The sequence below is a fragment of the Triticum aestivum genome, chromosome 1B, assembly GCF_018294505.1.
Source record: "Triticum aestivum cultivar Chinese Spring chromosome 1B, IWGSC CS RefSeq v2.1, whole genome shotgun sequence".
Taxonomy (NCBI): Eukaryota; Viridiplantae; Streptophyta; class Magnoliopsida; order Poales; family Poaceae; genus Triticum; species Triticum aestivum.
Window position 1 is genome coordinate 625,369,215 of NC_057795.1, and position 13,528 is coordinate 625,382,742.

The 13,528-nt window shown below is 46.0% G+C and overlaps 1 protein-coding gene across 1 annotated transcript; it reads left to right on the forward strand.

The window, feature by feature from the left end:
• The first annotated feature begins 11,662 nt into the window (after positions 1-11,662).
• LOC123097365 (mitogen-activated protein kinase kinase kinase 18-like) lies at positions 11,663-13,142 on the forward strand. The gene has a single exon (XM_044519082.1). It carries the CDS (start codon positions 11,766-11,768, stop codon positions 13,140-13,142), a length of 1,377 nt encoding a protein of 458 aa, XP_044375017.1. The 5' UTR covers positions 11,663-11,765.
• The last annotated feature ends 386 nt before the right edge of the window (positions 13,143-13,528 follow it).

Consider the following 13,528-nt stretch of genomic DNA (forward strand, 5'->3'; position numbering starts at 1 on the left):
AATTGAATACGGGATCGATTGAGGCCTTGACATCGTGGTTCATCCAATGAGATCATCGTGGAACATGTGAGAGCCAACATGGGTATCCAGATCCCGCTGTTGGTTATTGACCAGAGAACGTCTCAGTCATGTCTGCTTGTCTCCCGAACCCGTAGGGTCTACACACTTAAGGTTCGGTGACGCTAGGGTTATAAAGGAAGTTTGTATGTGGTTACCGAATGTTGTTCGGAGTCCCGGATGAGATCCCGGACGTCACGAGGAGTTCCGGAATGGTCCGGAGGTAAAGATTTATATATGGGAAGTCTTGTTTTGGTCACCGGAAAAGTTTCGGGTTTTATCGGTAACGTACCAGGACCACCGGGAGGGTCCCGGGGGTCCACCAAGTGGGGCCACCGACCCCTGAGGCTTGCATGGGCCTAGAGTGGAAAGGGACCAGCCCCAGAGTGGGCTGGTGCGCCTCCCACCCTTGCCCAAGGAGCAGCTAGGAGGGGAGAGGGGAAACCCTAGGCGCAGATGGGCCTATAGGCCCACCCTAGGGCGCGCCCCCTCTCTCCCCCTTTTGGCCGCCCCCTCCAAGTCCCATCTAGGGCTGGCCGCACCCCTTGGGGTGGGAAACCCTAAAGGGGGCGCAACCCCCCTTCCCCCTATATATACTTGAGGCATTGGAGCAGCCCATCACATGAGAACCTCTCCTCTTGGCGCAGCCCTACCTCTCTCCCTACTCCTCCTCTTCTGTGGTGCTTGGCGAAGCCCTGCAGGATAGCCACGCTCCTCCACCACCACCACGCCGTTGTGCTGATGTTGGATGGAGTCTTCCTCAACCTCTCCCTCTCTCCTTGCTGGATCAAGGCGTGGGAGATGTCACCGGGCTGTACGTGTGTTGAACGCGGAGGTGCCGTCTGTTCGACACTAGGATCTCCGGTGATTTGAATCACGACGAGTACGACTCCTTCAACCCCGTTCTCTTGAATGCTTCCGCTTAGCGATCTACAAGGGTATGTAGATGCACTCTCCTTCCCCTCGTTGCTGGTTTCTCCATAGATAGATCTTGGTGACACGTAGGAAAATTTTGAATTTCTGCTACGTTCCCCAACAGTGGCATCATGAGCTAGGTCTATTGCGTAGATTCTTTGCACGAGTAGAACACAAAGTAGTTGTGGGCGTTGATTTTGTTCAATATGCTTACCGTTAATAGTCTTATCTTGATTCGGCGGCATCGTGGGATGAGGCGGCCCGGACCGACCTTACACGTACTCTTACGTGAGACAGGTTCCACCAATTGACATGCACATGGTGCATAAGGTGGCTAGCGGGTGCCAGTCTCTCCCACTTTAGTCGGAACGGATTCGATGAAAAGGGTCCTTATGAAGGGTAAATAGCAATTGGCATATCACGTTGTGGTTTGCGTAGGTAAGAAACGTTCTTGCTAGAAACCCATAGCAGCCACGTAAAACATGCAAACAACAATTAGAGGACGTCTAACTTGTTTTTGCAGGGTATGCTATGTGATGTGATATGGCCAAGAAGAATGTGATGAATGATATGTGATGTATGAGATTGATCATGTTCTTGTAATAGGATTCACGACTTGCATGTCGATGAGAATGACAACCGGCAGGAGCCATAGGAGTTGTCTTTATTTATTGTATGACCTGCGTGTCATTGAACAACGCCATGTAACTTACTTTACTTTATTGCTAAACGCGTTAGCCATAGAAGTAGAAGTAGTCGTTGGCGTGACAACTTCATGAAGACACGATGATGGAGATCATGATGATGGAGATCATGGTGTCAAGCCGGTGACAAGATGATCATGGAGCCCCGAAGATGGAGATCAATGGAGCTATATGATATTGGCCATATCATGTCACAACTATATAATTGCATGTGATGTTTATTATGATTATGCATCTTGTTTACTTAGGACGACGGTAGTAAATAAGATGATCCCTTACAAAATTTCAAGAAGTGTTCTCCACTAACTGTGCACCGTTGCTACAGTTCGTCGCTTCTAAGCACCACGTGATGATCGGGTGTGATGGATTCTTACGTTCACATACAACGGGTGTAAGACAGTTTTACACAGCGAAAACACTTAGGGTTAACTTGACGAGCCTAGCATGTACAGACATGGCCTCGGAACACGGAGACCGAAAGGTCGAGCATGAGTCGTATAGTAGATACGATCAACATGAAGATGTTCACCGACGATGACTAGTCCGTCTCACGTGATGATCGGACACGGCCTAGTTGACTCGGATCATGTAATCACTTAGATGACTAGAGGGATGTCTATCTGAGTGGGAGTTCATAAGATGAACTTAATTATCTGAACATAGTCAAAAAGTTTTTGCAAATTATGTCGTAAGCTCGCGCTTTAGTTCCACTGTTTAGATATGTTCCTAGAGAAAATATAGTTGAAAGTTGATAGTAGCAATTTTGCGGACAGTAGAAAGCTTATGTCCTTAATGCACCGCTCAGTGTGCTGAACTCCAAACGTCGTTTGTCGATGTTGCGAACATAGGACATACACGTTTTGATAACTACATGATAGTTCAGTTAAATGGTTTAAGTAGAGGCACCAAAGACATTTTCGAAACATCGCGAAACATATGAGATGTTTCAAGGGATGAAATTGGGATTTCAGGCTCGTGCCCATGTGAAGAGGTATGAGACCTCCGACGATTTTCTTAGCCTACAAACTAAGGGAGAAAAGCTCAATCGTTGAGCTTGTGCTCAGATTGTCTGAGTGCGACAATCACTTGAATCGAGTGGGAGTTGATCTTCCAGATGAGATAGTGATGTTTCTCCAAAGTCATTTCCACCAAGCTGCTAGAGCTTCGTGATGAACTATAACATACCAGGGATAGATATGATAATCCTTGAGGTATTCACGATGTTTGACACCGCGAAAGTAGAAATCAAGAAGGAGCATCAAATTGTTGATGGTTAGTGAAACCACTAGTTTCAAGAAGGGAAAGGGCAAGAAGGGATACTTCATGAAACGGCAAATCAGCTGCTGCACCAGTGAAGAAACCCGAGGTTGAACCCAAACCCGAGACTAAGTGCTTCTGTGATAAGGGGAATAGCCGCTGGAGCAGGATTACCCTAGATACTTAGTAGATAAGAAGGCTGGCAAGGTCGATAGAAGTATATTGGATATACATTATGTTAATGTGTACTTTACTAGTACTCCTAGTAGCACCAGGGTATTAGATACCGGTTCGGTTGCTAAGTGTTAGTAACTCGAAATAAAAGCTACGGAGTAAACAGAGACTAGCTAAAGGTGAGCTGACGATATGTGTTGGAAGTTTTTCCAAGCTAGATGTGATCAAGCATCGCACGCTCCCTCTACCAATGAGATTGGTGTTAAACCTAAATAATTGTTATTTGGTGTTTGCGTTGAGCATAGACATGATTGGATTATGTCTATTGCAATACGGTTATTCATTTAAGGAGAATAATGGTTACTCTATTTATTTGAATAAAACCTTCAATGGTCTTGCACCTAAAGGAATGGTTTATTGAATCTCGATCGTAGTGATACACATTTTCATGCCAAAAGATATAAGATAGTAATGATAGTACCACTTACTTGTGGCACTGCCATGTAAGTCATATTGGTATAAAACGCATGAAGAAGCTCCATGTTGATGGATCTTTGGACTCACTCATTTTTGAAAAGTTTGAGACATGCGAACCATGTCTATTGGTGTATACGCATGAAGAAACTCCATACAGATGGATCGTTTGGACTCACCTGATTTTGAATCACTTGAGATATGCAAATCATACCACATGGGCAAGATGACTGAAAAGCCTCGGTTTCAGTAAGATGGAACAAGATAGCAACTTGTTGGAAGTAACACATTTTGATGTGTGCAGTCCAATGAGTGCTGAGGCATGCAGTGAATATCGTTATGTTCTTACTTCACAGATGATTCGAGTAGATTTACTTGATGAAACACAAGTCTGAATTATTGAATGGTTCAAGTAATTTCAGAGTGAAGTAGAAGATCATTGTGACAAGAGGATTAAATGTCTATGATATGATCATAGAGATGAATATCTGAGTTACGAGTTTTGGCACACAATTAAGACATTGTGGAAATTATTTCACAATTAATACCGCCTAGAACACCATAGTGTGATGGTGTGTCCGAACATCATAGTTGCACCCTATTGGATATGGTGCGTACCATGATGTCTCTTATCGAATTACCACTATTGTTCATGGGTTAGGCATTAGAGACAACCACATTCACTTTAAATAGGGCACCACGTAATTCCGATGAGATGACACCATATGAACTATGGTTTAGAGAAACCTAAGCTGTCATTTTTTAAAAGTTTGGGGCTGCGACGCTTATGTGAAAAGGTTTCAGGCTGATAAGCTCGAACCCAAAGCGGATAAATGCATCTTCATAGAACACCCAAAACAGTTGGGTGTACCTCCTGTCTCAGATTCGAAAGCAATAAGGGATTGTTTCTTGAATCGGGTCCTTTCTCGAGGAAAGGTTTCTCTCGAAAGAGTTGAGTGGGAGGATGGTGGAGACTTGATGTGGTTATTGAACCGTCACTTCAACCAGTGTGTATCAGGGCACAGGAAGTTGTTCATGTGGCACTTACACCAATTGAAGTAGAAGCTTATGATGGTGATCATGAAGTTTCGGATCAAGTCACTGCCGTACCTCGTAGGGTGACAAGGATACGTACTACTTCAGAGTGGTACAGTAATCCTGTCTTGAAGGTCATGTTGCTAGACAACAATGAATCTACGAGCTATGGAGAAGCGATGGTGGGCCCATATTCCGACAAATGGTTAGAAACCATGAAATCCGAGATAGGATCCATGTATCAGAACAAAGCATGGACTTTGGTGGACTTGCCCGATGATCGGCAAGCCATTGAGATAAATGGATCTTTAAGAAGAAGACGAACGTGGACGGTAATGTCACCGTCCATGAAGCTCGACTTGTGGAGAAGAGTTTTTCACAAGTTCAAGGAGTTGACTACGATGAGATTTTCTCATTCGTAGCGATGCTTAAAGTCCGTCGGAATCATGTTAGCATTAGCTGCATTTATGAAACCTGGCAGATGGATGTCAAAACGAGTTTCCTTATCAGTTTTTGTAAGGAAAGGTTATATGTAATACAATCAGAAAGGTTTTGTCGATCCTAAGGATGCTAAAAGGTATGCTAGCTCCAGCAATCCTTCCATGGACTGGATTAAGCATTTCGGAGTTGGAATATGCGCTTTGATGAGATGATCAAAGATTTTGGGTTTGTACAAAGTTTATGAGAAACTTGTATTTCCAAAGAAGTGAGTGGGAGCACTATAGAATTTCTGATGAGTATATATTGATGTATTGTTGATCAGAAATGATGTAGAATTTCTAGAAAGCACATAGGGTTGTTTGAAAACTGTTTTTCAATGGAAAACCTGGATTAAGCTACTTGAACATTGAGCATCAAGATCTATGAGGATGGATCAAAACGCTTAATGGTACTTTCAAATGAGCACATACCTTGACATGATCTAGAAGGTGTTCAAGATGGATCAGTCAAAGAAGGAGTTCTTGCCTGAGTTGTAAGGTATGAAGTTAAGACTTAAAGCTCGACCATGGCAGAATAGAGAGAAAGGACGAAGGTCATCCCCTATGCTTAAGACATAGGCTCTACAGTATGCTATGCTGTGTACCGCACCTGAAGTGTGCCTTGCCATGAGTCAGTCAAGGGGTACAAGAGTGATCCAAGAATGGATCATAGTACAGCGGTCAAAGTTATCCTTAGTAACTAGTGGACTAAGGAATTTTCTCGGTTATGGAGGTGATAAAGAGTTCGACGTAAAGAGTTACGACGATGCAAGCTTAGCACCTATCCGGATAGCTCTAAGTAGAGATACCGGATACGTATAATGGAGCAACAATTTAGAATAGCTCCAAGTAGAACAGTTATTTGGAGTAGCTCCAAATAGAGCGTGGTAGCTGCATCTAGGAGATGACATAAAGATTTGTAAAGCACACACGGATCTGAAAGGTTCAGACCCGTTGACTAAAACCTCTCTTGCAAGCAAAACATGATCAAACCCCAGAACTCATTGAGTCTTAATCACATGATGATGTGAACTAGTTTAGTGACACTAGTGAACTCTTTGGTTGTTGGTCACATGGCGATGTGACCTGTGAGTGTTAATCACATGGTGATGTGAACTAGATTATTGACTCTAGTGCAAGTGGGAGACTGTTGGAAATATGCCCTAGAGGCAATAATAAAAGTGTTATTATTATATTTCTTTGTTCATGATAATAGTCTTTTATTCATGCTATAACTATATTATCCGGAAATCATAATACACGTGTGAATACATAGACCACAATATGTCCCTAGTGAGCCTCTAGTTGACTAGCTCGTTGTGATCAACAGATAGTCATGGTTTCCTGGCTATGGACATTGGATGTCGTTGATAACGGGATCACATCATTAGGAGAATGATGTGATGGACAAGACCCAATCCTAAGCCTAGCACAAGATCGTGTAGTTCGTATGCTAAAGCTTTTCTAATGTCAAGTATCTTTTCCTTAGACCATGAGATTGTGCAACTCCCGGATACCGTAGGAATTCTTTGGGTGTACCAAACGTCACAACGTAACTGGGTGGCTATAAAGGTGCATTACAGGTATCTCCAAAAGTGTCTGTTGGGTTGGCACGAATCGAGACTGGGATTTGTCACTCCGTGTAAACGGAGAGGTATCTCTGGGCCCACTCGGTAGGACATCATCATAATGTGCACAATGTGACCAAGGGGTTGATCACGGGATGATGTGTTACGGAACGAGTAAAGAGACTTGCCGGTAACGAGATTGAACAAGGTATCGGTATACCGACGATCGAATCTCGGGCAAGTAAAATACCGGTAGACAAAGAGAATTGAATACGGGATCGATTGAGTCCTTGACATCGTGGTTCATCCGATGAGATCATCATGGAACATGTGGGAGCCAACATGGGTATCCAGATCCCGCTGTTGGTTATTGACCGGAGAACGTCTCAGTCATGTCTGCTTGTCTCCCGAACCCGTAGGGTCTACACACTTAAGGTTCGGTGACGCTAGGGTTATAAAGGAAGTTTGTATGTGGTTACCGAATGTTGTTCGGAGTCCCGGATGAGATCCCGGACGTCACGAGGAGTTCCGGAATGGTCTGGAGGTAAAGATTTATATATGGGAAGTCCTGTTTTGGTCACCGGAAAAGTTTCGGGTTTTATGGGTAACGTACCAGGACCACCGGGAGGGTCCCGGGGGTCCACCAAGTGGGGCCACCGACCCCGGAGGCTTGCATGGGCCTAGAGTGGAAAGGGACCAGCCCCAGAGTGGGCTGGTGCGCCTCCCACCCTTGCCCAAGGCGCAGCTAGGAGGGGAGAGGGGAAACCCTAGGCGCAGATGGGCCTATAGGCCCACCCTAGGGCGCGCCCCCTCTCTCCCCCTCTTGGCCGCCCCCTCCAAGTCCCATCTAGTGCTGGCCGCACCCCTTGGGGTGGGAAACCCTAAAGGGGGCGCAACCCCCCCCCTTCCCCCTATATATACTTGAGGCATTGGAGCAGCCCATCACATGAGAACCTCTCCTCTTGGCGCAGCCCTACCTCTCTCCCTACTCCTCCTTTTCTGTGGTGCTTGGCGAAGCCCTGCAGGATAGCCACGCTCCTCCACCACCACCACGCCGTTGTGCTGCTGTTGGATGGAGTCTTCCTCAACCTCTCCCTCTCTCCTTGCTGGATCAAGGCGTGGGAGACGTCACCGGGCTGTACGTGTGTTGAACGCGGAGGTGCCATCCGTTCGGCACTAGGATCTCTGGTGATTTGAATCACGACGAGTACGACTCCTTCAACCCCGTTCTCTTTAACGCTTCCGCTTAGCGATCTACAAGGGTATGTAGATGCACTCTCCTTCCCCTCGTTGCTGGTTTCTCCATAGATAGAGCTTGGTGACACGTAGGAAAATTTTGAATTTCTGCTACGTTCCCCAACAACTTGATCCTTTCTGTAAGTGCATTTTGTGCACCACAAATGCTTCCTGAAATGATGAAGTGAGCATGACTACTTGGAAATCACTTGTCCTTTGCTGATTTTTTCACCTCACATGGATGTGGTTGTGCCAAAAGCTCAAATCACTTCAACAGAAAAATAAAGGGGATTGATCCTTTGACAACCGCCTTGACTTACTCGACAAACTGTATAAATCGGAAATTGACGACACGACGCAATAACTTGGTTGTGATCATTGTTCTGTTTAGTTTGTTTAGGAAGAAGAGGCATCCCACTGTTTGGTAGTGTTTTTTTGCAAGATGGACCATGTACAAGTGTCCATGATCCATTAAAAGTGTCGGATTTACGACCTCCACTGATTATGATTAACAAACACTGTTTATATTTCTATTCTCTGTTGTCGTATGATACTTTTGTTTTGTGTTATTGAAAATTAGGGGTATGGAGTGAGGTTGGGGAAAACGATTATATGAGGTTTCTTTCTGGACCAGTTGTGTTGTTCTTTGTTTCCTGATTTTCTGCTAATGTTTTAGCCTGTTAACTTATACTATGTTTAGCCTGGTGGCTTCTAGTGTGCCGGCATGATAACACTCAACATGTATTGAACTTCGCATCACTTTGCTTAGCAAAATCTGTATGATTTTGTTTGTAATGTGTTAGCCTGTTTGGCTCTTTTTTTAGCATGGCATCTAAATTGTTTATCTTGACAATTCATATTTTTTAACTCGAATTTGTTTCAACTTAGCTTGAGCCCGATAACTTATTCGATGTTAGTCTGGTAGCTTTCTACTGTGTCAGCATAATCACACTCACTTTGATAGCATGTTTTAACTCATTTTATTTTTCAGCATGGTAATTCAATTGTTTCTACCTGATAATTCGTACGTTTTTGGCCTGATAATTATACCATGTGTAGTAGTTTAACTTGATCTGTTTCAAACACTTTGACTTTACGTTCAACCTGATAACTTATGCAACTTGATGCTGATAAATTATAATATGTCAGCATGATAGCTCCTGATGTATTAGAATGGTTAACCCGGACTGCTTTTTTCAGCAATCATATTTTTACTTCATCTTGATGACTTATGCAGCTTGAGCCTGATAACTTATAATATACTCCGTATCACCCTGATAAGTTCAATTATGTGGGCATGATAACAACCAATTATGTGAGCATGATAAGTTCATTTTTTTCAGAATGGTACCCTAAACAATTTCTACCTGATAATTCATACTTTTTAGCCTGATAATTCATACGGTTTTGGCCTGATATATTATACTGTGTGTAGCAATTTAACTTGTTCCGCTTTCAACACTTAATTTTTTACTTTCAACCTGATAACTTATGTAACTTGAGGCTGATAGTTATAATATGTCAGCCTGATAAGTTGTGATGTGTACGAATGATTAACTTGAACTACTTTTCAACACTCATGTTTTTACTTCCACTTGATTACTCCTGGGGTATCATGATAACAATCACTTTTATTTCCTTATTTAACTCATTTTGTTTTTTAGTGTGGCAACTCCAATTTTGTTTCCACCTGATAATTCATATTGATTTAGCTTGATATATTACATTGTGTCAGCATGTATAACTCTAACCGCTTTCAACACTTATAATATTACCTCAACCAAATAACTTATGTAACTTGAGCCTGATAAATACAAAATGTCAGCGTGATAACTTGTGATGTGTTACAATGTTTAACTTGGACTGCTTTCAACACTCATGTTTTACTTCATCTTGATGACATAGGCAGCTAGAGCCTGATAACTTCAAGTATTTCAGCATGATAACAACCATTTTTTTGTTAGCTTGGTTAATTGAATCTATGTTTTTCGGCATGGTATACTACCTGATAATTCATATTGTTTTAGCCTGATAAATTATACCGTGTGTACAGTTTAATTTGATCTGCTGTCAACACTTTATTTTTACATTCAACATGAGAGAGCTTTATGCAACTTGATAACTTATATAGTGCCAGAATGTTTAACTCACACTCTCTTAGCTTGTTCAACTCATTCTTTTTTTTCCAGCATGGTAAGTTAAATTCGTTCTACCTGATAATTCATACTGCTTTGGCTTCATAACTCACATTGCTTCAGCCTGATAACTTATAGTATGTCAGCATGCTTAACTCTACCCTTGTGATTTTGTGGTGACATGCATCTGTGATCATATCTCTAGATTTAGGAAGAATTTTACATAGTTAGCAGATTGATTATGCTAAATTATCGCCATGGCATGACGCAGGTTACCCAGCTTGCTAGGTAGTAGCAAAAACACTACAGTAGTGATGTAGTTACGTGGGTGGTTGCGGTAATATCTAGTATTCGAATTGATAATTGTCCATGAGTAGTTTAAACAACCGATGTAATGTTGCCAGTAAAAAAACATATGAACAATATGAGTAACTCGGCTAACTCTTTACAGAATCAAGTGATAACATTCGACCTATAGAAGTCATTGAAACGTTGCCAAAAACTTCCAGTTTAATTTTGATGCATGATAAGTCCTGTGTGAATAGATTGATAACTTATGTAGCTTATGCATATGCATGGTAACTTTTGACAAAAAAAATCATCGAAACATACCAACATGGGATCTAGTTTCGAAGATCTTGTCGTGACAATTTTTTACGTGAAAACAATTTTTCAATCGGATCAACGGTTTGAGCTACAAAACATTTTGAGATCTGAATTTCAGAGGAATCTTGGCTGACGTCAATATTTTTGTCCTGTTTATAACTAGTATTGGTGAGCGACCGTATGCATGCAAACCTGCACTGAAAATGGCATCGCATGCTGGCAGGGGGCAATCATTCTGTAATGAAACAAAAGACCGGGTTTACGATCATGTGGATCTAATGCTTAGCGAACAGTCGACTGTTTGTTAGTCGCGTCCTTTTTATTATGGGCATTGACGCTGAGAAGGACAAGTGTAGTGCTTTCCACAACAGGAAAGGCAAAGACGACGAACGGATCAGCAAGCAAAAGCTAGAACACGTAGCAGCTGCACACTTGTCGTGCCTACGAGCAAGGCGATCCCCCAACGGCTGCACCTACCCGACCCGACCCGACCTGTGCGTCGCCAGCTCGCGGACGCACGCCGAGGTACGGAAGGAGCTAGGAACAGATGGCAACCGGAGGACGAGTCCATGCCAAGTCTGGTTGTTGATCACTTGAAGTTGAGGCACTTGAGTGGTTAGCCAACTGCCATATCCAACTTCTCAGCTTGCAAGCAGCTTATGCCAATGGAAGGAATCATCTGGGCCTTCAGATTTGGATGAGTCTCGCTGGAGTCGGCCAACCCAAAAGGCCACATCTCTACCGCGTCCCCATCCTATCGAGACGATCTGCCCAATCACACTGATGCCAACACAATAATCTCTATCATACAAGTAGTTATTTTTTGATTCACAGCATCTTTAGAAAAATTCGGTACTGATGCCAGCGCGTGCTCGAGAACCCAAACAGCTTGCTTCCCACGCCTTTTCCCTTCGGGATTTCCTATCTTTTATCGCGCACGCCAAACACCTTCCTTTCCAGGTTCTAAACTTGCAATCTCCCCAACTTTTCCTCTCCCACATCAACCTATATATATACGCGCACCCGCCACAAAAAAGAAGTCATCGCCACAAGCAAGCTCGACACAATACAATCCACCGCAACCCAATTGCCACCAGCAGAGGAAGGAAAGAAAAGAGGACGACGATGGCCGTGAGCAAGCAATGGACGCGGATGCGCACGCTCGGCCGCGGCGCGTCGGGGGCCGAGGTGTTCCTCGCCGCGGACGACGCCTCCGGGGACCTCTTCGCGGTCAAGTCGGCGAGCGCGGCTTGCGCGGCGGCGCTGAGGAGGGAGCAGCGGGCGATGGCCGGGCTGAGCTCCCCGCGCGTCCTCTCCTGCATCGGCGGCCGCGGCGCCCGCGACGGCTCCTACCAACTCTTCCTCGAGTTCGCCCCCGGCGGCTCGCTGGCGGAGCAGGTGCCGAGCAGCGGGAGCCTCGACGAGCGCGCCGTCCGCGGCTACGCGGCCGATGTGGCAGCCGCACTTGCGTACCTCCACGGCGCTGGGGTGGTGCACGGGGACGTCAAGGCGAGGAACGTGGTGATCGGCGCCGACGGCCGCGCCAAGCTCGCGGATTTCGGGTGCGCCAGGGAGGCGGGCGCTGATGTGCCGATCATCGGCGGCACGCCGGCGTTCATGGCGCCGGAGGTGGCGCGCGGCGAGGAGCAGGGCCCCGCGGCTGATATATGGGCGCTTGGCTGCATGGTTGTTGAGATGGCCACCGGCCGCGCCCCGTGGAGCGGCATGGACGGCGACGCGCTGGCGGCGCTGCACCGGATTGGGTACACGGAGGCCGTTCCCGAGCTGCCCCAGTGGCTGTCCGCGGAGGCCAAGGACTTCTTGGCCAGGTGTCTTGTCAGGCAGGCCAACGATCGGTTCACGGCGGCGCAGCTGCTGGAGCATCCGTTCTTGGCCGCCGCCGTCGTCGACGCGAAGCCAGAAGCCGTGAAGAGCAGGTGGGTGTCGCCCAAGAGCACGCTGGACGCGGCATTCTGGGAGTCGGAGTCTGACACCGACGAAGCGGACGACGAGCCGTCGCACGGCGCGGCCGAGAGCAGGATCAGAGCATTGTCCTGCCCTGCGTCGGCGCTCCCGGACTGGGACTCGGACGAGGGCTGGATCGACGTGCTCTCCGGGCCAACGGAAGCACCTGTCGCCGCGCTGGCCAAGGTGACGACTGCCATCATCGTGGTCGACGCGATCACGGGCGAAGAGGAGTCAACCGACGCAGAGTCCGGCGCCCTCGACATTACCGTGGACGTGGAGCACGGTAGCGTGCTCAACGCAGGACAAGAGGCGCACGATGATGAGGATGGTTCAGTAGTAGGGCACAGTAGGCACCAGCCTTTGGATATTCTAGCATCTCGCCAATTAATCTCATGTAAATTGTTACCTGTACTGTTATGTTGCGACAGAATCAGTAATGCAATCGGTTTCGTTCATGGCAAACCACTCTGCTTCGCAAGCGCTGCTCCTCTGTTTCTCTGCTCATACTCGTGCTCCCCATTGCAACACGATTGATCGGCAAATTCCGAGAGAAAAATACGACTAGGTTGCAACTAACACGTCGCGCGGGCGCGCGGCTGTGACTTCGATGGAGTGAAATCCGGCGTGAATTCACAAGCTTGCCCGCGGAAAGGATGGAGTCGACGCGGAAAGCGCAGCGTCACAGCCGGCGGACGTACTGGACTAGAAAGAGTAGAATCCTCGATGGAAAGTACTGCTGCACGGTCAAGAACCACTTGCTACTTTGCTAGGCTATACATGGGTCCGGCAGAGTCGACGGCCGACGAGGGAAAGCGAAACCTTTCTCGACACAAGCGAGCGACGCGTCCAGAGATTACTTCGCCAGGTGGAGATCCATCCAGCGCCCTACTCCGGTGTCTTCTCGCCGCTGCCCGACGCAC